Here is a 16,671-nt window from a genome sequence, read left to right as displayed (position 1 = left end):
AGCAGGTCGGGCTTCCGCCTCGTGTTTCTTATGGAGCTCTGCTTCAAGATGTTCGTCGGCTGGAAGAACCACCTTGTCGTAAAGCTCATCGTGATAGATTCTTCGGGCGATGCGGGTGTCGTAGCCCTAAACTGCGTCCAGCAGCGCATCAACGTCGGAGTTCGGAGGAACACCGGAAGTCACCCTGTCGACGTCAAGATCCGGGTTATGTGCAAAGCACATGGCCAAGGACATGGCAGCAGCACCCCGGGCCGATGAAGCCTGCAGATCCACCACCAGCTCCGGAAGAATGTCCATCCTCTGGATAAGCTTGCGAACATCGCATGTTCGGCTCTTCTTGATGGATAAGTTGTAGCAAATTCGCAAGTACTTGTACATATGTGGGACGAGGACAAGCAGGAGGAATTTGACATACGAGCGCTGCTTTTTGTAACCATCAATGATTGGTCTGCTCTTGGTAACATTTCAGGACAGTCAAATAAGGGATACAATGCATGCACGCACTGTTTACATGAGCTCGAAGGTGATTATTTGGATAAATGTAAAAGGTCGTGTACCTGGGGCATCGTCGATTTCTTAGGCATACCCATCCCGTAAGAAAAAAAAAGGCAAGCATTACAACGGTGAGGCAGATCACCGGAAGAAGCCTCCCCACCGTGATGGTGCTGATATATTTGGTATGGTCAAGGATCTAGAAGTAATATTTGAAAAGGGTCCTGGCGGACGGTCTGTTCCGGACGCTGCCGGACACGCGCCCATGTGGAAGAAGAAATCTATATTTTGGGATCTACCCTATTGGAAAGTCTTAGAGGTCCTCTTTTCAATCAATGTGATGCACGTGATGAAGAATCTTTGCGTGAACCTGCTAGGCTTCCTGGGCGTGTACGGGAAGACAAAAGATACACCAGAAGCACGGGAGGACCAGCAACGTATGAAAGACCCCGAATAACTGCATGAGACAGATAAAGGACGTAATTACTCCAGCTACGCTCTTACAAAAGCAGAGAAGGAAATATTTTTTGAATGTCTGAGCAGTATCAAGGTCCCGTCTAGCTTCTCCTCCAATATTTAGGGAATAGAGGTCATTGAGTTCTGTGTTAACTTTATTCCTGACCTTAAGCCGATTGGTGTTCCTGAATCGCAGCATGAGGGGAGACTAAGTGGAAAAGGCATGCTAAGAAGGAAATCAATGATATGTAGGGACGGGATTTCTTTCACTCAAGCACACTACACAGTTCTACAAAACACAGGACCGAGCTTGCATAAGTTCCTTCATCTCTCGCCATGTACGAATTGGCAGCTCGCGATCTTGTTGACGAGTGCGCGTCACTCCATCCCACCAACGCAATGCATAACCATCAAATTCCGAGTAAGCAAGCTTGACCTTCCTATCTTCAGTATAAGTATGTAAGCGCCATAATTTCTCAATCTTCAGCTCCCAAGTGAGGTATTCTTCAACATCAGCACCTCCTTCAAATTTGGGTATCGAGAACTTTGGCTTACCCAATCCATCTTCTTCCTCAAACCCACGACCTTGGCATCTGAGTTCAACAAAGCCACGACCGCGGTTACCACGCCCAGCACCACGACCAACACCAGGTGCTTCATCTTGAAGCTCAGCATCTTCATCCTCATGGTATTGTTGTTGTTGGGTCAAATTATCAACAGCGAGTGTCAAAGATTGAATATTGCGCTGAATATCCGTCATTTGATCTTGCATAGCATTGACGGTCGCATTAGTAGTATCTAGATTTTTGGAAACCCCATCAATGGTCTCCTTTAGTTCTTCGTCCTGAACGCGGAATTCACGTCGCATCTCATTACGAAGAGCTTCATACTCCCTCCATGTCATCACATCAGCAACATCCTTGTTTTTCTGGTTAACAATTTTCTCATCACTAGAAGACATGGTTAGTAGATTAGTGCACTAAAACAAATATATATGGTGGTACTCTCACAACTCACGCAAAACTGATAAGAAAAGAAAATCTTGCCGCTCCAAAGTGAATTAGTATTGCTTACCACTTGTAGTGATGACTAGTGCACGGATGTAGCGAAGCGAATATCAAGGGTATAAGAACAATCACACGACAAAGCAGGGTATATGTGGGGATGTAGGTGGGCTACCTATTTGCACCAATAACTAGCTCTAGCGCTGACCGTAGACAACCAATGATACTCACACAAGGCGACAAATGTGGCAATGCAACTAAATGGATGAAAGGTTGCAATGCACTCGAGAGACGCTAGCAAACCTCAACGGGACAGGCACAAGATTGCTCAACTACGGGTGTAGTTAAAGAAAAACTTAGGCCTTCACTTGATTCTACTAGCACTTCACTTTTCTTTTTGGATTTTCTTGTGTATAACACACATCTATGTAGATCTTTTTTGCTTCTTTTCAATTTCCTTTTTTTTTGTTGATTTTATGACTCAACTCCTTGATAACACGGCCAACAGATAATACAAAGCACCAAAACCCTAATGAGCAGTCCGTCGAGCGGTAAAACTAGTCTCTTCTGGGGAAGTTCCTAGTCACTTATATCGAAAGGATGTGTCTCTGGTTTGGACAAACACACTGTATGCTATGTGGACTCAGAGCAACAAAAACTGACTCTAGATGAAAGCGGAAACACAAACCCTAACAATACTAGATGGAAGAAAAAGATACGCAAAAACAACTACGAAAAGCAATGAAAACTCGAAATTAGTGCAATCTAAAGGCTATGGCAAACCCTAACCCTAATATTTTTGGCTTTTTCTGGATAGGAAACACTCACAATTCAACTATGGGGTGGATTGTGGATGGCTTACCGAGGAAGCACTGAAATCTGATACCAAGATGATAAGGGGTGGCCCGATCTTCTCAGTAAGCAATGGTGGTGATGATGATCACGGGATGAACACAGCGGAGATAACTTGATGATGAAGTGGAAGATAACTTCTATGACGCAACGAGATCTCTCGATTGGTCCCTGTGGCCAATGCCACAGCTCTCAACCCTGCAAGATATTCGCAACTTCACACACTTGCGCACGTAGCCGACGACCACGAAACGGTAAGTTTCAACCTTCTAATTCCCAATGGAACAGCAGATTGTAGGGATTCGTCGCATAGAAAACAAAAAATTTCCTACCGCGAGAACGCAATCCAAGCCAAGATGCAATCTAGAAGATGGGAGCAACGAGGGGATGAACGAGACTAACCCTTGAAGATTTCCAAAGCCTACAAGAGGAGGCTCTCGTTGCTGCGGTAGACGATCACTTGCCGCTTTCAAAAGCGCGTAGAAGATCTTGACGGTGCCACAATCGGGCAGCACCTCCGTACTCGGTCACACGTTCGGTGTTGATGACGACGTCCTTCTCCACATTCCAGCGGGCAGCGGAAGTAGTATATCCTCCTTGGAAGCCCGACAGCACGACGGCGTGGTGGCGGTGATGGTGGAGAACTCCGGCAGGGCTTCGCCTAAGCGTATGCGGGAGTTGTATGTGGAGGAGAGGTAGCTAGGGTTTGGGAGAGGGGGCTTGGGCGCCGGCCCTCAAAGGGGTGCGGCCAAGGTGGTGGCAAGTGTGTCCGGCCAGCCCCTCCCCTCCTCTCTTTATATAGGTGGAAGCCCCAAGGATTAGGTCAAAAGTCTCCGAATAAGACCCCAACATAAAACATTCCACGTGACCAAACCTAGGGGAAGTGGGACTCCCCCCTTTCCTTTGGTGGGGTGGCCGGCCACCATGGGGAGGAGTCCACTTGGGACTCCTCCTCCCTTAGGCTGGCCAGCCATGGTGGGTGGAGTCCTTCCATGATGATTTCTTCCGGACTCTTCTAGAACCTTCTAGAACCTTCCAGAAAAAAATACCGGATCATTTTCAAACCTAGAAAATGACTTCCTATATATGAATCTTATTCTCCGGACCATTCCGGACCTCCTCGTGATGTCCTGGATCCCATCCGAGACTCCGAACAAAACTTCGAATTCCATTCCATATTTCCATATCTACTTAAACGACATCAAACCTTAAGTGTGTCACCCTACGGTTCGCGAACTATGCAGACATGGTTGAGACTTCTCTCTGACCAATAACCAATAGCGGGATCTGGAGATCCATAATGGCTCCCACATATTCAACGATGACTTAGTGATAGAATGAACCATTCACATACAATACCGATTCCTTTTGTCACGCGATATTTTACTTGTCCGAGGTTTGATCCTCGGTATCTCTATACCTTGTTCAACCTCGTCTCCTGACAAGTACTCTTTACTCGTACCGTGGTATGTGGTCTCTTATGAACCATTCATATGCTTGCAAGCTAATTTAGACGACATTCCACCGAGAGGGCCCAGAGTATATCTATCCGTCATCGGGATGGACAAATCTCACTGTTGATCCATATGCCTCAACTCATACTTTCCAGATACTTAATCCCACCTTTATAACCACCCATTTACGCAGTGGCGTTTGATGTAATCAAAGTACCCTTCCGGTATAAGTGATTCACATGATCTCATGATCGAAGGACTAGGTAACTATGTATCGAAAGCTTATAGCAAATAACTTAATGACGTGATCTTATGCTACGCTTAAATGGTTGTGTCCATTATATCATTCACATAATGACATAACCTTGTTCTTAATATCATCCAATGTTCATGATCATGAAACGATGAGCATCTATTAATCAACAAGCTAGTTATACAAGAGGCTTACTAGGGAATCCTTGTTGTTCACATAACACACATGTATCAATGTTTCGGTTAATACAATTATAGCATGGTATGTAAACATTATCATAAACTCAAAGATATATTATAATAACCATTTTATTATTGCCTCTTGGGCATATCTCCAACACAGATCACACAAGACTTTCAGAATTACAACAAATCAAGGCAATATGGTGTAGGGATTCAGTAGAGTTGCAAAGCAATCAACTATGAACTAGGGTTTATCTTAAACGTGGCCTAAAACTATTATGGGGGCGTCCTGGGCACTTATATAGGCGTTCAGGACGACCTCAGGTCGAAAAGATACAAAAATAACCAACCCAGAATAGATCTGGTCGAGATAGACTCGGACTCGACCGGCCTGGGGGCCGGTCGACCGGGCCTGGGACCGGGCCAGTCCGGTTCAAACCGGGCCTGGCGCCGGGTGGCGACCGGTGACGTGCCGTGTATGACAGTACAGCTCCCAGTTGGCATAAGAGGATCGTCCGGTTGGCGCCGGGGCGGATCCGGCGTGCCGCCCGGTTGGACCGGGCCAGTGACCGGGCGCGCCGGCGTGGCGGCCGGTCTGACCAGATGCTGGGCCGGCCTAGACTTTGGCTTCCTCCCTCGTGCATGCCTCCCGCTCCTCCCTCGCGCGTCCATGGGATGTCTTCATGTCCAGCTCCATGTCCAGCTTCACGTCCATCTTCACGTCCAGCCGCTCCTCTTCTCCTCGTGCGATGCTTGCTCCCTCTTCTTACCTGGTCATATATAAGTAACAAGAATTAGGTAGTATAAAGTTCTCATCAATCAAAGTATCGTTTAGTAACAAGTTCACCTGTTGTTTAAGTATCTTCGCACGAGCCCTTGTAATAGGTCCAATCCTAACTTCATTGGACTTGGGCTTCACAGCAGCTTCATATTCACCTTGCAATGATGGAGGTAGTAGTATAGTAGGGATGTTCTCATCATAATCATTGAGCTATGCTTGTGCAGCTTCCACTTTATTCTCCTAATCATTGAGCTTAAGAAAGAAGTAATACTTGTCATGGACTCGAAACATAAAGAATATGCGGAATGGGCGAACATGGCTGCCATGCTCCAGAGGTAACTTCAATCAATTTCGTATCGACATCTTCATCTGTTTTCATTCGACGATATCATCAACTAATCAATAACTCATTTACTCATTTTTTATTTGTCTGTCAGGGCTTGGAAACGGCTCATAAATACTGTTCCGGGTAGATGGAAACCGGAGCTTACATTTAAAGATTACCCTGTAACTAGTACTATATATATAGCTATGTCTGTGAATCTCTTTGATATTTTCTTTCAATATGATGCTTGATTATTAATTAGCTTGACAGAACTATTTTTTTAAGTGTTTGAAGCAGTAACTCGGGAATAACTTATGTGGATACTACGTCTGAGAGTTCATTCGTCAGATGGCCTATCACAGGGATGCGGAGGAGGCTATACACGCCACTCGTGTATGTGAACAATTTTTCACAATTAATCTTATTTTATTACCATCAATTGTATTGAGTTCCATTCATATATATTGATCTTCTTTTTTTATATAGATGATACACCTGCGGGACACTCTCATAACGGAGGATCGCATACGAGCAATTCAAGAGTAACTCGTGGGATTCTTTCTTAACGATGCCCTTGCCCCAACTGGAGAACACTGTCGGAAGTTCATAGATCTTGATCGACATCGTCGTTAGGCATATATGAGATAGATATAGTAAAGAGGTCCGACTTTATATTGTAAACATGCATTACGTGTACTGTATTTCATGACGATGTTTGTGGTTTCTTGAATGATGTATGCATTGCAGAATTAAATGAATAATATAAAACCCTGAAACTCTGCCGCGACAGAGAAACGGCCAGTTTCTCTGCCGCGGCTGTGAAATGCTGCTCCACCCTAAACCTCTACCGCGGCAGAGAAACGGCCATTTTCTCTGCCGCGGCAGAGACCCTCCAGTCCCGGTTCGTATCGCGAACCGGGACTAAAAGTCCTCGACCACGAGCCTCCTGGCCGCACCACGTGGCAACCCCTTTGGACCCGGTGCACATTTGAACCGGGACTAAATGAGGGACCCTTTAGTCCCGTCTGGTTGGTCCCGGTTCGGTAACCGGGACTGAAGCTCCTTTTTCCACTAGCGTATGTTCCATCATGGAACCCTTTCTCTTTTGATACTCACTACGGGAAAGAAGGACGTTGCCGTGCGACAATTCGCACGGCAAAGGGCTCTATACGCACGGCAAAGACTTTCCCGTGCGATTCCGCACGGCAAATATCGCACGGCAAAGTCTCCGACGGCAACGACATCTTTGCCGTGCGCATCGCGAATATTGCACGGCAAAGGCTTTGCCGTGCGTCGATTTCTTTGCCGTGCGCTAATAGCCTCTGCCGTGCGGGCTGCCTTTGCCGTGCGTCGTGAGCCTCTGCCGTGCGGGCAACCTTTGCCTTGCGCCATTTCTAAATACCGCACGGCAAAGGCTAGTTTTGAATTAAAAAAATTAATGTCCGCCACCGCTTGCGTCTGCTGCTGCGCGCAGGGGCCGCCGTATCCGCGTCGCGGCGTGTCACCGCGCCAGGCCGTCGTCTGCGTCGCGGCGTGTCACCGCGCCAGCCGTCGTCGCGTCCAGGTTGCCGCGCGCCAGGCCGTCGTCGCGTCCGCGTCGCCGTGCGCTAGGCCGAGCCCGAGACCGCCGTCGTCGCGTCACGGGTCACCGTGCCCCAGGCCGCCGTCGCGTCCGCGTCGGCTGTGCACCAAGCCGAGGCCGCTGTCGTCGCATCCGCGCGTCGCCGTGCGCCGGGCCGAGGCCGCCGTCGTTGCGTCGAGTCGCCGCGCATCGGCTGTCGTGCGTCCGCCTCGCGGCGCGCCAGGCCGAGGCTTCCGCGCCGTCGTGCATCCGCGTCGGCGTGCGCCAGGCCGAGGCCGCCGTCGTTGCGTCCGGGTCGCCGCACGCCAGGCCGCCGTGCCTCGCGTCGCCGCACGCGGGGCTGAGGCTTCCGCATCGCCGTCGTCCGGGTCGCTGCAAGCCAGGCCGCCGTCGTGGCGTCCGGGTTGCCGCACGCCAGGCCGCCGTGCCTCCGCGTCGCCCAGCACAAGAGAGAGAGAGAGAGCTAATAATTTAGGAGAGAGAGGAGAAGGGAAAGCAATGGAGAGAGAGCGCGCTCACGGTGGAGATATTTTGATTGAGGCTGCATGTGCGCGGGGTCCCCACATACAGAAGGGAAATCACAGGGAAGGATTGGAGAGACCAAGGCCGTTGGATTTTTAAAGATCTAACGGTGCAAGGAGTAAATCCGTGGGACTATGATTTGGACCAATCAGAACATAGCTCCTTTGCCGTGTGTCACACAAAAACGCACGGCAAAGCCACACCTTTGCCGTGTGTAGTGTCCTGGTACACGGCAAAGAAAACTGCCGTGCATCGAATCTTTGCCGTGTGCTTGTTTCTTCCGTTGCCGTGTGTGGATTCTTTGCCGTGCGCTGATTTCTACCGTTGCCGTGCGGCCTTCTTTGTCGTGCGTTTAATCGAGTCATTGCCGTGCGTCGTTTCTTTGCCGTGCATTTTCCTGACTTTGCACGGCAAAGATTTCTTTGCCGTGCGGAGGCGCATAGCAAAGAAAGGTTGCACGGCAATGCCTATTTTTCCGGTAGTGACTGCTATGCTAACCTCTCAGGGCTTAGATTCTATTCTGTTTAGTCGTCTCTATTTAAATGGACAATCTCAAAGCTGACCACATAGCGCTAATTGCAGGCGCAAGTTCAGAAGCTGTATACAAACCTCAGGAGCTAAGAGCATCTCCAGCCGCGTCCCCCAAACCGTACCCCAAACCGCGCCGGATTGAGCGTTTGGGGGACGTGTTTTGTTCGTGCCGCGTTTGGGGGACGTCGCTCCCCAGCCGCGTCCCCCAAACGCCGCCCCCAAACATTTAAAATAATTTTTTTAGCACATAAACCATTTATATCAAATGTAGCATATGAAAAAAAATGTTTTCGAGGATTGTTTTGAACTTAAATTACAACAAACAATAAAACAAGTAATCAAATATAATAAAAAGGGCTAGATGATACATCAAGGTGCCACGGTATTTTCTTTGATCCTCCACAAATGCTCAACGAGATCAGCTTGAAGTTGCTCATGCACATTGCTGTCACGGATCTCTGCGTGCATGGCGAGAAAATCAGCAAAATCTGCAGGCAACTCATGATCAACCTCCGCGAGAGGGCCTTGACACTCATAGGGACCAACATGTGACCTAACATGATTCTTGCGGTCATCCTCGATGATCATGTTGTGCATGATCACACAAGCCTGCATCACCTCCCACATTTGGTCGTGAGACCAGCTTAGAGCAGGGTACCGGACAATGGCAAATTGTGCTTGAAGCACACCAAATGCCCGCTCGACATCCTTCCTGCAAGCCTCCTGTCGTGTAGCAAAGTGAGAATTCTTCAGACCTGATGGATTCGAGATTGTTTTGACAAAAGTGGCCCATTTTGGATATATACCATCGGCTAGATAATAGCCTTTGGTATATTGGTGGCCATTGATCTCATAGTTGCATGGTGGAGCATGCCCTTCCACTAGTCTGCTGAACACCGGAGACCGCTGCAACACGTTGATGTCATTGTGTGATCCCGCCATGCCAAAGAAAGAATGCCAAATCCACAGGTCATAATCTGCCACAGCTTCAAGCACCACACTGCAATATCCATGACGCCCTTTGTATATACCTTGCCAAGCAAATGGGCAGTTCTTCCATGCCCAGTGCATGCAATCGATGCTTCCAAGCATTCCAGAAATCCTCCGCAGCATTTTGTGCCATGATCCTTGCGATCTCTTCCTCGCTTGGCCCTCTCAAGTAGTATTTGCCAAACTTTCCCACCACAGCTCGGCAAAACTTGTACATGCACTCAATGGCAGTAGACTCACTCATGCGAAGGTAGTCGTCCTGTGTATCGGCAGGTGCTCCGTATGCAAGCATCCCCATGGCGGCGGTGCACTTCTGAATGGATGAGAACCCGAGAACGCCTACAACGTCGACCTTGAGCTTGAAGTAGGGGTCGAACTCTCGAACGCCCTGGAGGATATTCATGAACAGGCCCTTGCTCATCCTGTACCGGCGCCGAAAATTGTCGGCATGTGTTGCCCCGTCGGCGAAGTAGTCGTTCTGCAGCATGGCATGCCCCTCCATCCTCTGCCGGGGCTTCGACTTCCTTCTTCCCGGCCTTGATCCTCCGCGGCGCGGCCTCTTCCTCTTCTCCGCCTCAGCGTCAAGCATGCCCTGGAGGGACGCGATGATCAGCAAATGCTCCCGCAGGTCGTCGTCGAACGCTTGCTCGTCCTCCAGCAGCAGGGCAACCATCTCATCGTCGCTGTCCATGGCTAAAGCAAAATCAATGGTTAAAATTGCGCCGAGGCAGACGACGCAACAAACAGCGACCAATCGCGCCTACCTGGCAAGTCGTCGAGCACCTTCTGTGCGCGGAGGTGGGGCGGATTTGACGGCGCGTTCTGGGAGGCGCTGGCGACGCGGCGGCGGCGGCACGACCGGCGGGAGCCCCAGCCGCGACAACGGTGCTGACTCGCAGCACAGATCAGACGCCCAAACGGCCGGGAAATCCAGCGGCGGCGGTGGGGTGGGAGGCGCGGGAAGGAAGGAGCGACGAGAAAAGAGGCGCGAACCAACGGTTTATGCAAATAGTCGCCGACATGTGGGAGCCCGCCTCGCTTTTCGTTGTGTCCGGCGTCCCCGGAGCGTCCCCTGTGGGACGGGGACGGGCTCGGGGCGCCGGACACCGTATAGGGGCGCGCCGGACAAAAATGGGCTTTGGGGGACGCGGCTGGAACGCTTTTTTTGTCCGGCGCGCCCCAAATCCCTTTGGGGGACGCTTTGGGGGACGCGACTGGAGATGCTCTAAAGTCGCTTCATGCATTTGGTATAAATACAAGAGCCGTGGCTAGTGCGTCATTTTCTGTACATTTTCTGTCGATAAGAGGAGCATACGGCCAAACGCTTAGCTTTCTGTACATTTTGAAGCAATAAGCTCAGAACTGCTTCAATTCGACTTTTTATTGTGTGATACTGTGTATTGTACAAACATGTAAAAGGTAGTTTTCTCCTTCCTGTTTCAGCAAAATAAACAAACTGACAATGTGCTTCAAAATATGACAGTACCAGCGACTAAGTTTCCCGAAATGCTTTGTGAGCAGGAGGGGGGCCATTGATGAATCAGAGCTTACCGACGATCGAAGGAGGTGACGTGGACGAGGAGGCAGAGACGCGTCCGCCGTGATCTCGGGCGGCGCTCATCAGGTAGGGGGTAGGGGTTGGATGCTCCCAGCGATCCCAGCGGCTGCTGGCGGCTGCGAGGGAGGAAGGGGCGGCTCGCGTCTGCGATGGAGATGGGCCGAACGTGGCGGCTGGCAGCTGCGACGGAGGGGGGGGACGGCAGCGGTGTCTGGTGGCTGCGATGGAAGGAGGAGCAGCGGCGGCGTCTAGCGGCTGCGATGGAGGGAGGGGCAGCAGCTCGCTGTTGGGGCTGCATCTCGCAGTCCCTCTTCTTCTTCCTCCTCTCTGCCTCTCTTGTGTCTCACACACAATGGACAAACTCAGAAACACACGCACACACATACTGACCAAGGAAGAAGAAGACTTTGGCATGGTTCTCTCCCTTGACACTCACATAAGCTACATCTTTTGCTCAGCCCTCACGGCCTGCTTTTTCTCATTAACTGAATCAAGTATTTATACAAGAGTTTTAGACTTATCCACTAGCCACTAACTAAATGCACTCAGCGCGTGTATGTGAGCGTCTGCGTTTGTACTGTATTTCTCAAAAAAAAAACTAAATGCACTCACGCACTAACTAGGCACGACCACTTCTCACTCCTAGAATCACTCTAGTACACACGGTCTAACACTAAGACCACTTCTCTTGGTCACTAACAGAATCAAACTAGCTGATCACCGAGTCAATCTACTATCTCACGTTTCAGCTCTTGCATGCAGCGCCGCATCGCACGGACGTTTTGCATCTCGCCTGCTTAGCCGCATCGCACGACCATGCCAGCATCTCGCCATGCACCCTTCTGAAACTAGCCTTGTAGGCATCTCACCTACAGCGGCATGACAAACTGCAGATAACCTAAACTACATGCAGATGAATCTAAACATGCTAATACATAATCAAGATTAAAAGCTAACACTCGCGAGGTAGGAGATGGGCTGACCGTGGCGGTTGGCGGCTGCGATGGAGGAGAGGGGGCAGCCACGGTGGCTGGCGGCGGCGGAGGCTCGTGTCTGCGATGGAGGAGAGGAGGTGGCTCACGTCTGCGATTGGGAGATCAATATCACGATTGATGAAAAAAAATTCCCGATTTTTTTCCTGATTTGTTTCTCTATGATTTCATGAGTTGTGCTTCTACAATTGTTGAAGTATTATAGAAGTTACACACCGATGTATCATCGGTTACGAAAAAATACATTAGACGGAACCCAAATTCGATTAGACGGAGCTAAAGCTCTGTGTCAATCACCGTAAAAGAGCTCTTATATCTAATGTGTCATCCGTAGTTTATTGTACCGCAGTATAATAAAATGTTAGTACAAACCTTTCCCGTAGCAACGCGAGGGGTATCATCTCGTTCAAGCAATTATAATAACCTTTGAAATACCTAGTTCTTTGGATATTTTTTTATTGGTAGTGGACTAGTGGCACGCCACGGTTGCCGCCATTAATAAATTCTGCTTAAACCCATTAAAATGCGTCTCTCTCAGTCCTATATATATCGTCTTTTTTGCAGGCGCACACAGACAATGGTGATGGCCATGGATGTTGACGGCATGCCCTTTATTAGGTAACACAGCCGTGTGAACTGGAGAGAGTAGTTAACTGTAGTGGTTATCTTTTGAATAATTTGCCTGATCATAAGTCTATAATTACTTGAGCAACTCCTTTCCCCACCTTCCCCTGCCGGTTCGTTCTGCAGCAGTGGCCTTGATCTAAATTGGAGCCGAGCCTGGTGGATATGCTTCTCTGAATTCACAGGTAATATGTAATAACCTGTCCTCACATAGTTAATCCATGTCCTTCTGCTAGCTAGCTGTTGTTTTGATCACTTCGTACCGAATTTCTAGGTGGAAAACTGCCCATAACCATGGTACTAGCAGAAATTACAGTTTTGCTGATCCAATGTTTGGTCGTTCCGATCATTACCGAGCTCGTCAAGGTGACACTTAAGAAGCTCTCGTCCGGCAAGGAGTTGAAAGAACTGGAGGCAGGTCTCGGCGAAATCAAGAGCATGGTGGATCTAGAAACGATGTCCCTCCGAAGGGACCCCAAGGTTGTCATCGGGAGTCTGCGGCGGCTCAAGGGCGCCACTGAGGCCACCGAGAGTATCTTGGGCGATCGCCGTACCACTGGGATAGCCATGGGACGCTCGATTGCCTACTTGAGCGGGAAGACGCAGCTCCTCCCCCAAGTTTCAGAGAGTATTCTTCCTTCTGTTCGCTCGTTCGTGCAGGGAATGGAACCCAATCTGCAGAAGGAAAATGTAAATGATGAGGACCCAGTGCGCCAGACCCTACGGAAACTGGAAGGGTCGGTCGCGTCTCTCCGCAGGCCGGCGGTGGAGCATAGGAAGGGGAACGCTCTCCGTAGGACAGTTACGGAAGGCCTACCCGGGCCAGTGGAGCCTCAGAGGGAGAACGATCTTCGTAGTACAGCAGAGGAGTCTCCATATGGGATGTCTCTCCGCGAGTATGTTTTGAGCAAGCAAACGGACGAGCCATCTTCGTGTGGGAAGTCTCTCCGCGAGCCTGTTTCAAGGAATCCGACAGAGCAGCCACGTGAGGGGAAGTCTCTCCGCAAACCCATTTTGGACAAGCTAGTGGAGCAGCCTCTAGAGGGGAAGTCTCTCCGTAAGACTGTTTTGAGCAAGCCAGCAGAAGAGCCACAGGAGGGGAAGGGGAAGACTCTCCGCAAGCCTGTTTTGAGCAAGCCAGCGGAAAAGCCACAGGAGGGAAAATCTCTCCGCAAGCCTGTTTTGAGCAAGCCAGCGGAAGAGCCAGAGGAAGGAAAGTCTCTCCGCAAGCCTGTTTTGAGCAAGCCAGCTGAAGAGCCACAGGAGGGGAAGTCTCTCCGCCAGGGGAAATCTCACCACAAGCCAGCGGAGGAGCTGTCAGAGGGGAAGTCTCTCCGCAGGCAGCCGAATTGACCTAGGCTCGCGCTTCTTCTTTTGATGATTTCGATTGTCATAGGTGTGGTAGATGTTTGATCAAGTGTTGTCCATCTAAATGTTTTTCCCTTCCATTATTGCGTCTTTTCGCTTGTTGAAGATTTGTAGTATTTCAATAATGTGTTCTCTGCTCATCCACGGCAAGACTACTTGTAATTTGTGATGTCGGTTTGTAATCAGTTCAGATGGTTGGTCATTTCTGATGCTTGATGATAGACTGAAGTATTTGTGTATGCATGATTTGGTCCTTTGTGATTATTACTTCCAACAAAGGCTGATAGAATGATGTTATACATGAGTGCCAATGTACAGATGTAACAAATTACAAGTCTACAATCTGATAACCTAACCCATGGCGCTCTAAGTAAATTGCATATTTGCCCTTATCATCTCGAAGACTAAGTCTCTACACCCTGTTTTGCTGAAAGATTCACGGAAGCAAAAAAGTGATCCTGCTCATTATTTCCACATTTGCCAGGGATGGAACATCTTTAATTTAGAGATCTTAGAAAAGATGATTCCCATGGCGCTCATGTAAATTGCATATTGTTAATGTTCATTTCGGACATGCTCGTGTGTGTCAGGTGTTTGGAGACTTGCAGCAACGATATCGGCAAGTGGGGGTAGCAGCACCCACTTCGGAGTGGATTTTTAGTGGTACTCCATAATTGTCCAATCGCGATTTTCAGGGTGAAAATCTAAGGTCTAGCATGTATTGGTTGTACATGGTAACTGTCTTAATGAAGACATTGTTTTGGGAACTCAAACTTTTTCCATGGTGAAACCTAAGGTTTTCGATCAGATGACAATAATACATGTGGATTGTTTCCTTCTTGGAGACATTGCTTTTGAAGAATCGGTTAGACGGATTAGTCTTGGACTCTAGTATCGACGCTGGCTTGGACTCTCCTGTAACCCTAGGACCATGCGACTATATAAGTTGAATTATGCAATCATACACATCATTGTAATCTCGCACATATTGCCATTATAGTTATTTGCAGCAGGAAGTAGAATCTCCTCGCTGTTGTGGGATCTGAACATGGGTTACTCATGTCACATCATCTCGGAAGCTCCCCGCCTTATGCCTACCCTCTCTATCTCACCGCATGTCCCCCTCATTGCGTACACGTCGACAAAACCACGACAGTTGGCGGCCACCGTGGGGCAGTGGCGCATAGAGCAAGGATCCGGGCTGGATTCACCTTCGCGGCCATCGGGTAAGTCCTCCAGGAGGGAAACTTCCCCATTGTTCGAGTAACGTGTGGTCTATTGAGGCTATGGAGGACCCAATCCGCTTCGCTATCGTTCCGATCGGTGGTATCCACATCTTCATCATCGAGACCTGCGTGCGATCTAGCTCCCAGAAAGGCGCTTGACATCAAGACCCACACGGACTGCCTTTTGGCTAGACACGATTGTGGAAGATCAATCTGAGCACGAGCTCTCTGATGAGTTCTCAGGCTTAGGTCTCCTAGAAATAAGAATCATACGCCTTCGGGCTGGACACGATCATGGAATATCGATTTGAGCAGTAATTGTGTGATGAGATTTCCTCCTTAGATATATTGGAAACAAGACCCACACAAATCTCGCTAGGGTACGACATAACAGTGGAATTCTCTTGGGTTTCCCAAGTGTTTGAGATGCAACAGTGCCACTTCGATGGCTACGTTGGCTCTGGTTCGTGATTCGGATCCACAAAAGTCAGAAAGGAATATAGTCTAGGAGTGCTCGACCTAGAGTCGGGTGCAAAAGTTTATTGGATCGATGGTAGTACATTCAAATAGAAAAGGTTGTCCAACCAGTCATTGCTTAGAAATTTCAACAAAGTAAAAGATGCAAGGATTTTTTTTAATGGTTTATAGTTTGCGTGAAAGTAAATGACAAATAAAGTAAAATGCTACTAAAGCAAATTGCAAGTAAAATAAACGCTTTGTTCAGAGAAAGCCCAATCCATGGTGCGGGCGAAGAAAGCCCATCAAGCTACAGAAGCCACCGCCAGGGTTGCCATCGAGATGGCCTTGGAGATGGAGGTGCACGCCAACACCCGACTCGGGATATCGTCGTCCGTGGCTAAGGCCATGCTCATGTTGAAGCGGGAGGAAATCATTAGCTCTATAAGTTCCTAGGGTCGCACGGCGACTCCTACATTCACGATCGTCACATCCCCCACAGTGCAGGCCTAGGTGTCTCTTTCTCGCCTTGCCGACTCACGTTTGTCATCGTTGGATGACCATGATACGTCCCAAACGTATCTACTTTTCCGAACACTTTTGCTGTTGTTTTCCCTATAATTTGTGTGTTTTGAATACAACTAACACGGGTTAATGCTGTTTTCAGTAGAATTGATCGGGTGTCTCGTTTTTGTGCAGAATTCCAACTTTTAGGAAAATCCCCGAAAATTATCACAAAGTCCCTATTTTACCCGAAGACTCACGGAGCCAGAAGACGATACGGAGAGGAGCCATGAGGGGCCCACACCATGCCTAGGCGCGGGCATGAGCTTTGCCTCCTTGCGGTTCGGGAAGAACCATTGCAGGCGGGGGCGAGTGGGAAGTACCACACAACTTTTCGAGGAGCTTTCTTCCCTTTCTTGTATCGATGAGCGTCGCACAGCGGACATTTGGTCTTGTCTGCGTGCTCGTTACGATACATGATGCAGTCGTTCATGTAGGCGTGGTATTTGTTGTGCGATA

The 16,671-nt window shown here is 49.0% G+C and overlaps 2 protein-coding genes across 2 annotated transcripts; one reads left to right on the top strand and one right to left on the bottom strand.

Moving 5' to 3' along the window:
* Nucleotides 1-7,406: 7,406 nt before the first annotated feature.
* On the bottom strand, nt 7,407-10,957 carry LOC139833066 (uncharacterized). The gene is made up of 4 exons (XM_071823217.1): nt 10,911-10,957; nt 10,189-10,658; nt 9,754-10,117; nt 7,407-7,809 (listed from the first exon to the last, which is right to left on the bottom strand). Exons 1-4 carry the CDS (start codon nt 10,955-10,957, stop codon nt 7,407-7,409), a joined length of 1,284 nt encoding a protein of 427 aa, XP_071679318.1.
* Nucleotides 10,958-12,623: 1,666 nt separating this feature from the next.
* LOC127317392 (uncharacterized) lies at nt 12,624-14,168 on the top strand. Its single transcript, XM_051347953.2, has 2 exons — nt 12,624-12,783; nt 12,873-14,168. The coding sequence occupies exon 2, from the start codon at nt 12,893-12,895 to the stop codon at nt 13,949-13,951; it is 1,059 nt and encodes a 352-aa protein (XP_051203913.1). The 5' UTR covers nt 12,624-12,783; nt 12,873-12,892; the 3' UTR covers nt 13,952-14,168.
* Nucleotides 14,169-16,671: the final 2,503 nt, after the last annotated feature.

This window comes from Lolium perenne, chromosome 7 (genome assembly GCF_019359855.2).
Source record: "Lolium perenne isolate Kyuss_39 chromosome 7, Kyuss_2.0, whole genome shotgun sequence".
In the NCBI taxonomy this organism is placed as follows: Eukaryota; Viridiplantae; Streptophyta; class Magnoliopsida; order Poales; family Poaceae; genus Lolium; species Lolium perenne.
The sequence above is the reverse complement of the archived record's forward strand: the minus strand, read 5'-3'. Positions and strand labels throughout refer to the sequence as shown.

What these genes read in the sequence shown, in the direction of transcription:
- LOC127317392 (XM_051347953.2), top strand. Translation starts at nt 12,893, where the DNA reads ATGGTACTAGCAGAAATTACAGTTTTGCTGATCCAATGTTTGGTCGTT.
- LOC139833066 (XM_071823217.1), bottom strand. Translation starts at nt 10,957, where the DNA reads ATGGCCCCCCTCCTGCTCACAAAGCATTTCGGGAAACTTAGTCGCTG. An exon ending in TTCGGGAAACTTAGTCGCTG is followed by an intron (nt 10,659 to 10,910) that starts GTACTGTCATAT and finishes AAATGCATGAAG; the next exon opens with CGACTTTAGAGCATCTCCAG. An exon ending in GACGTTGTAGGCGTTCTCGG is followed by an intron (nt 7,810 to 9,753) that starts GTTCTCATCCAT and finishes GGCGACGCGGAG; the next exon opens with GCACGGCGGCCTGGCGTGCG.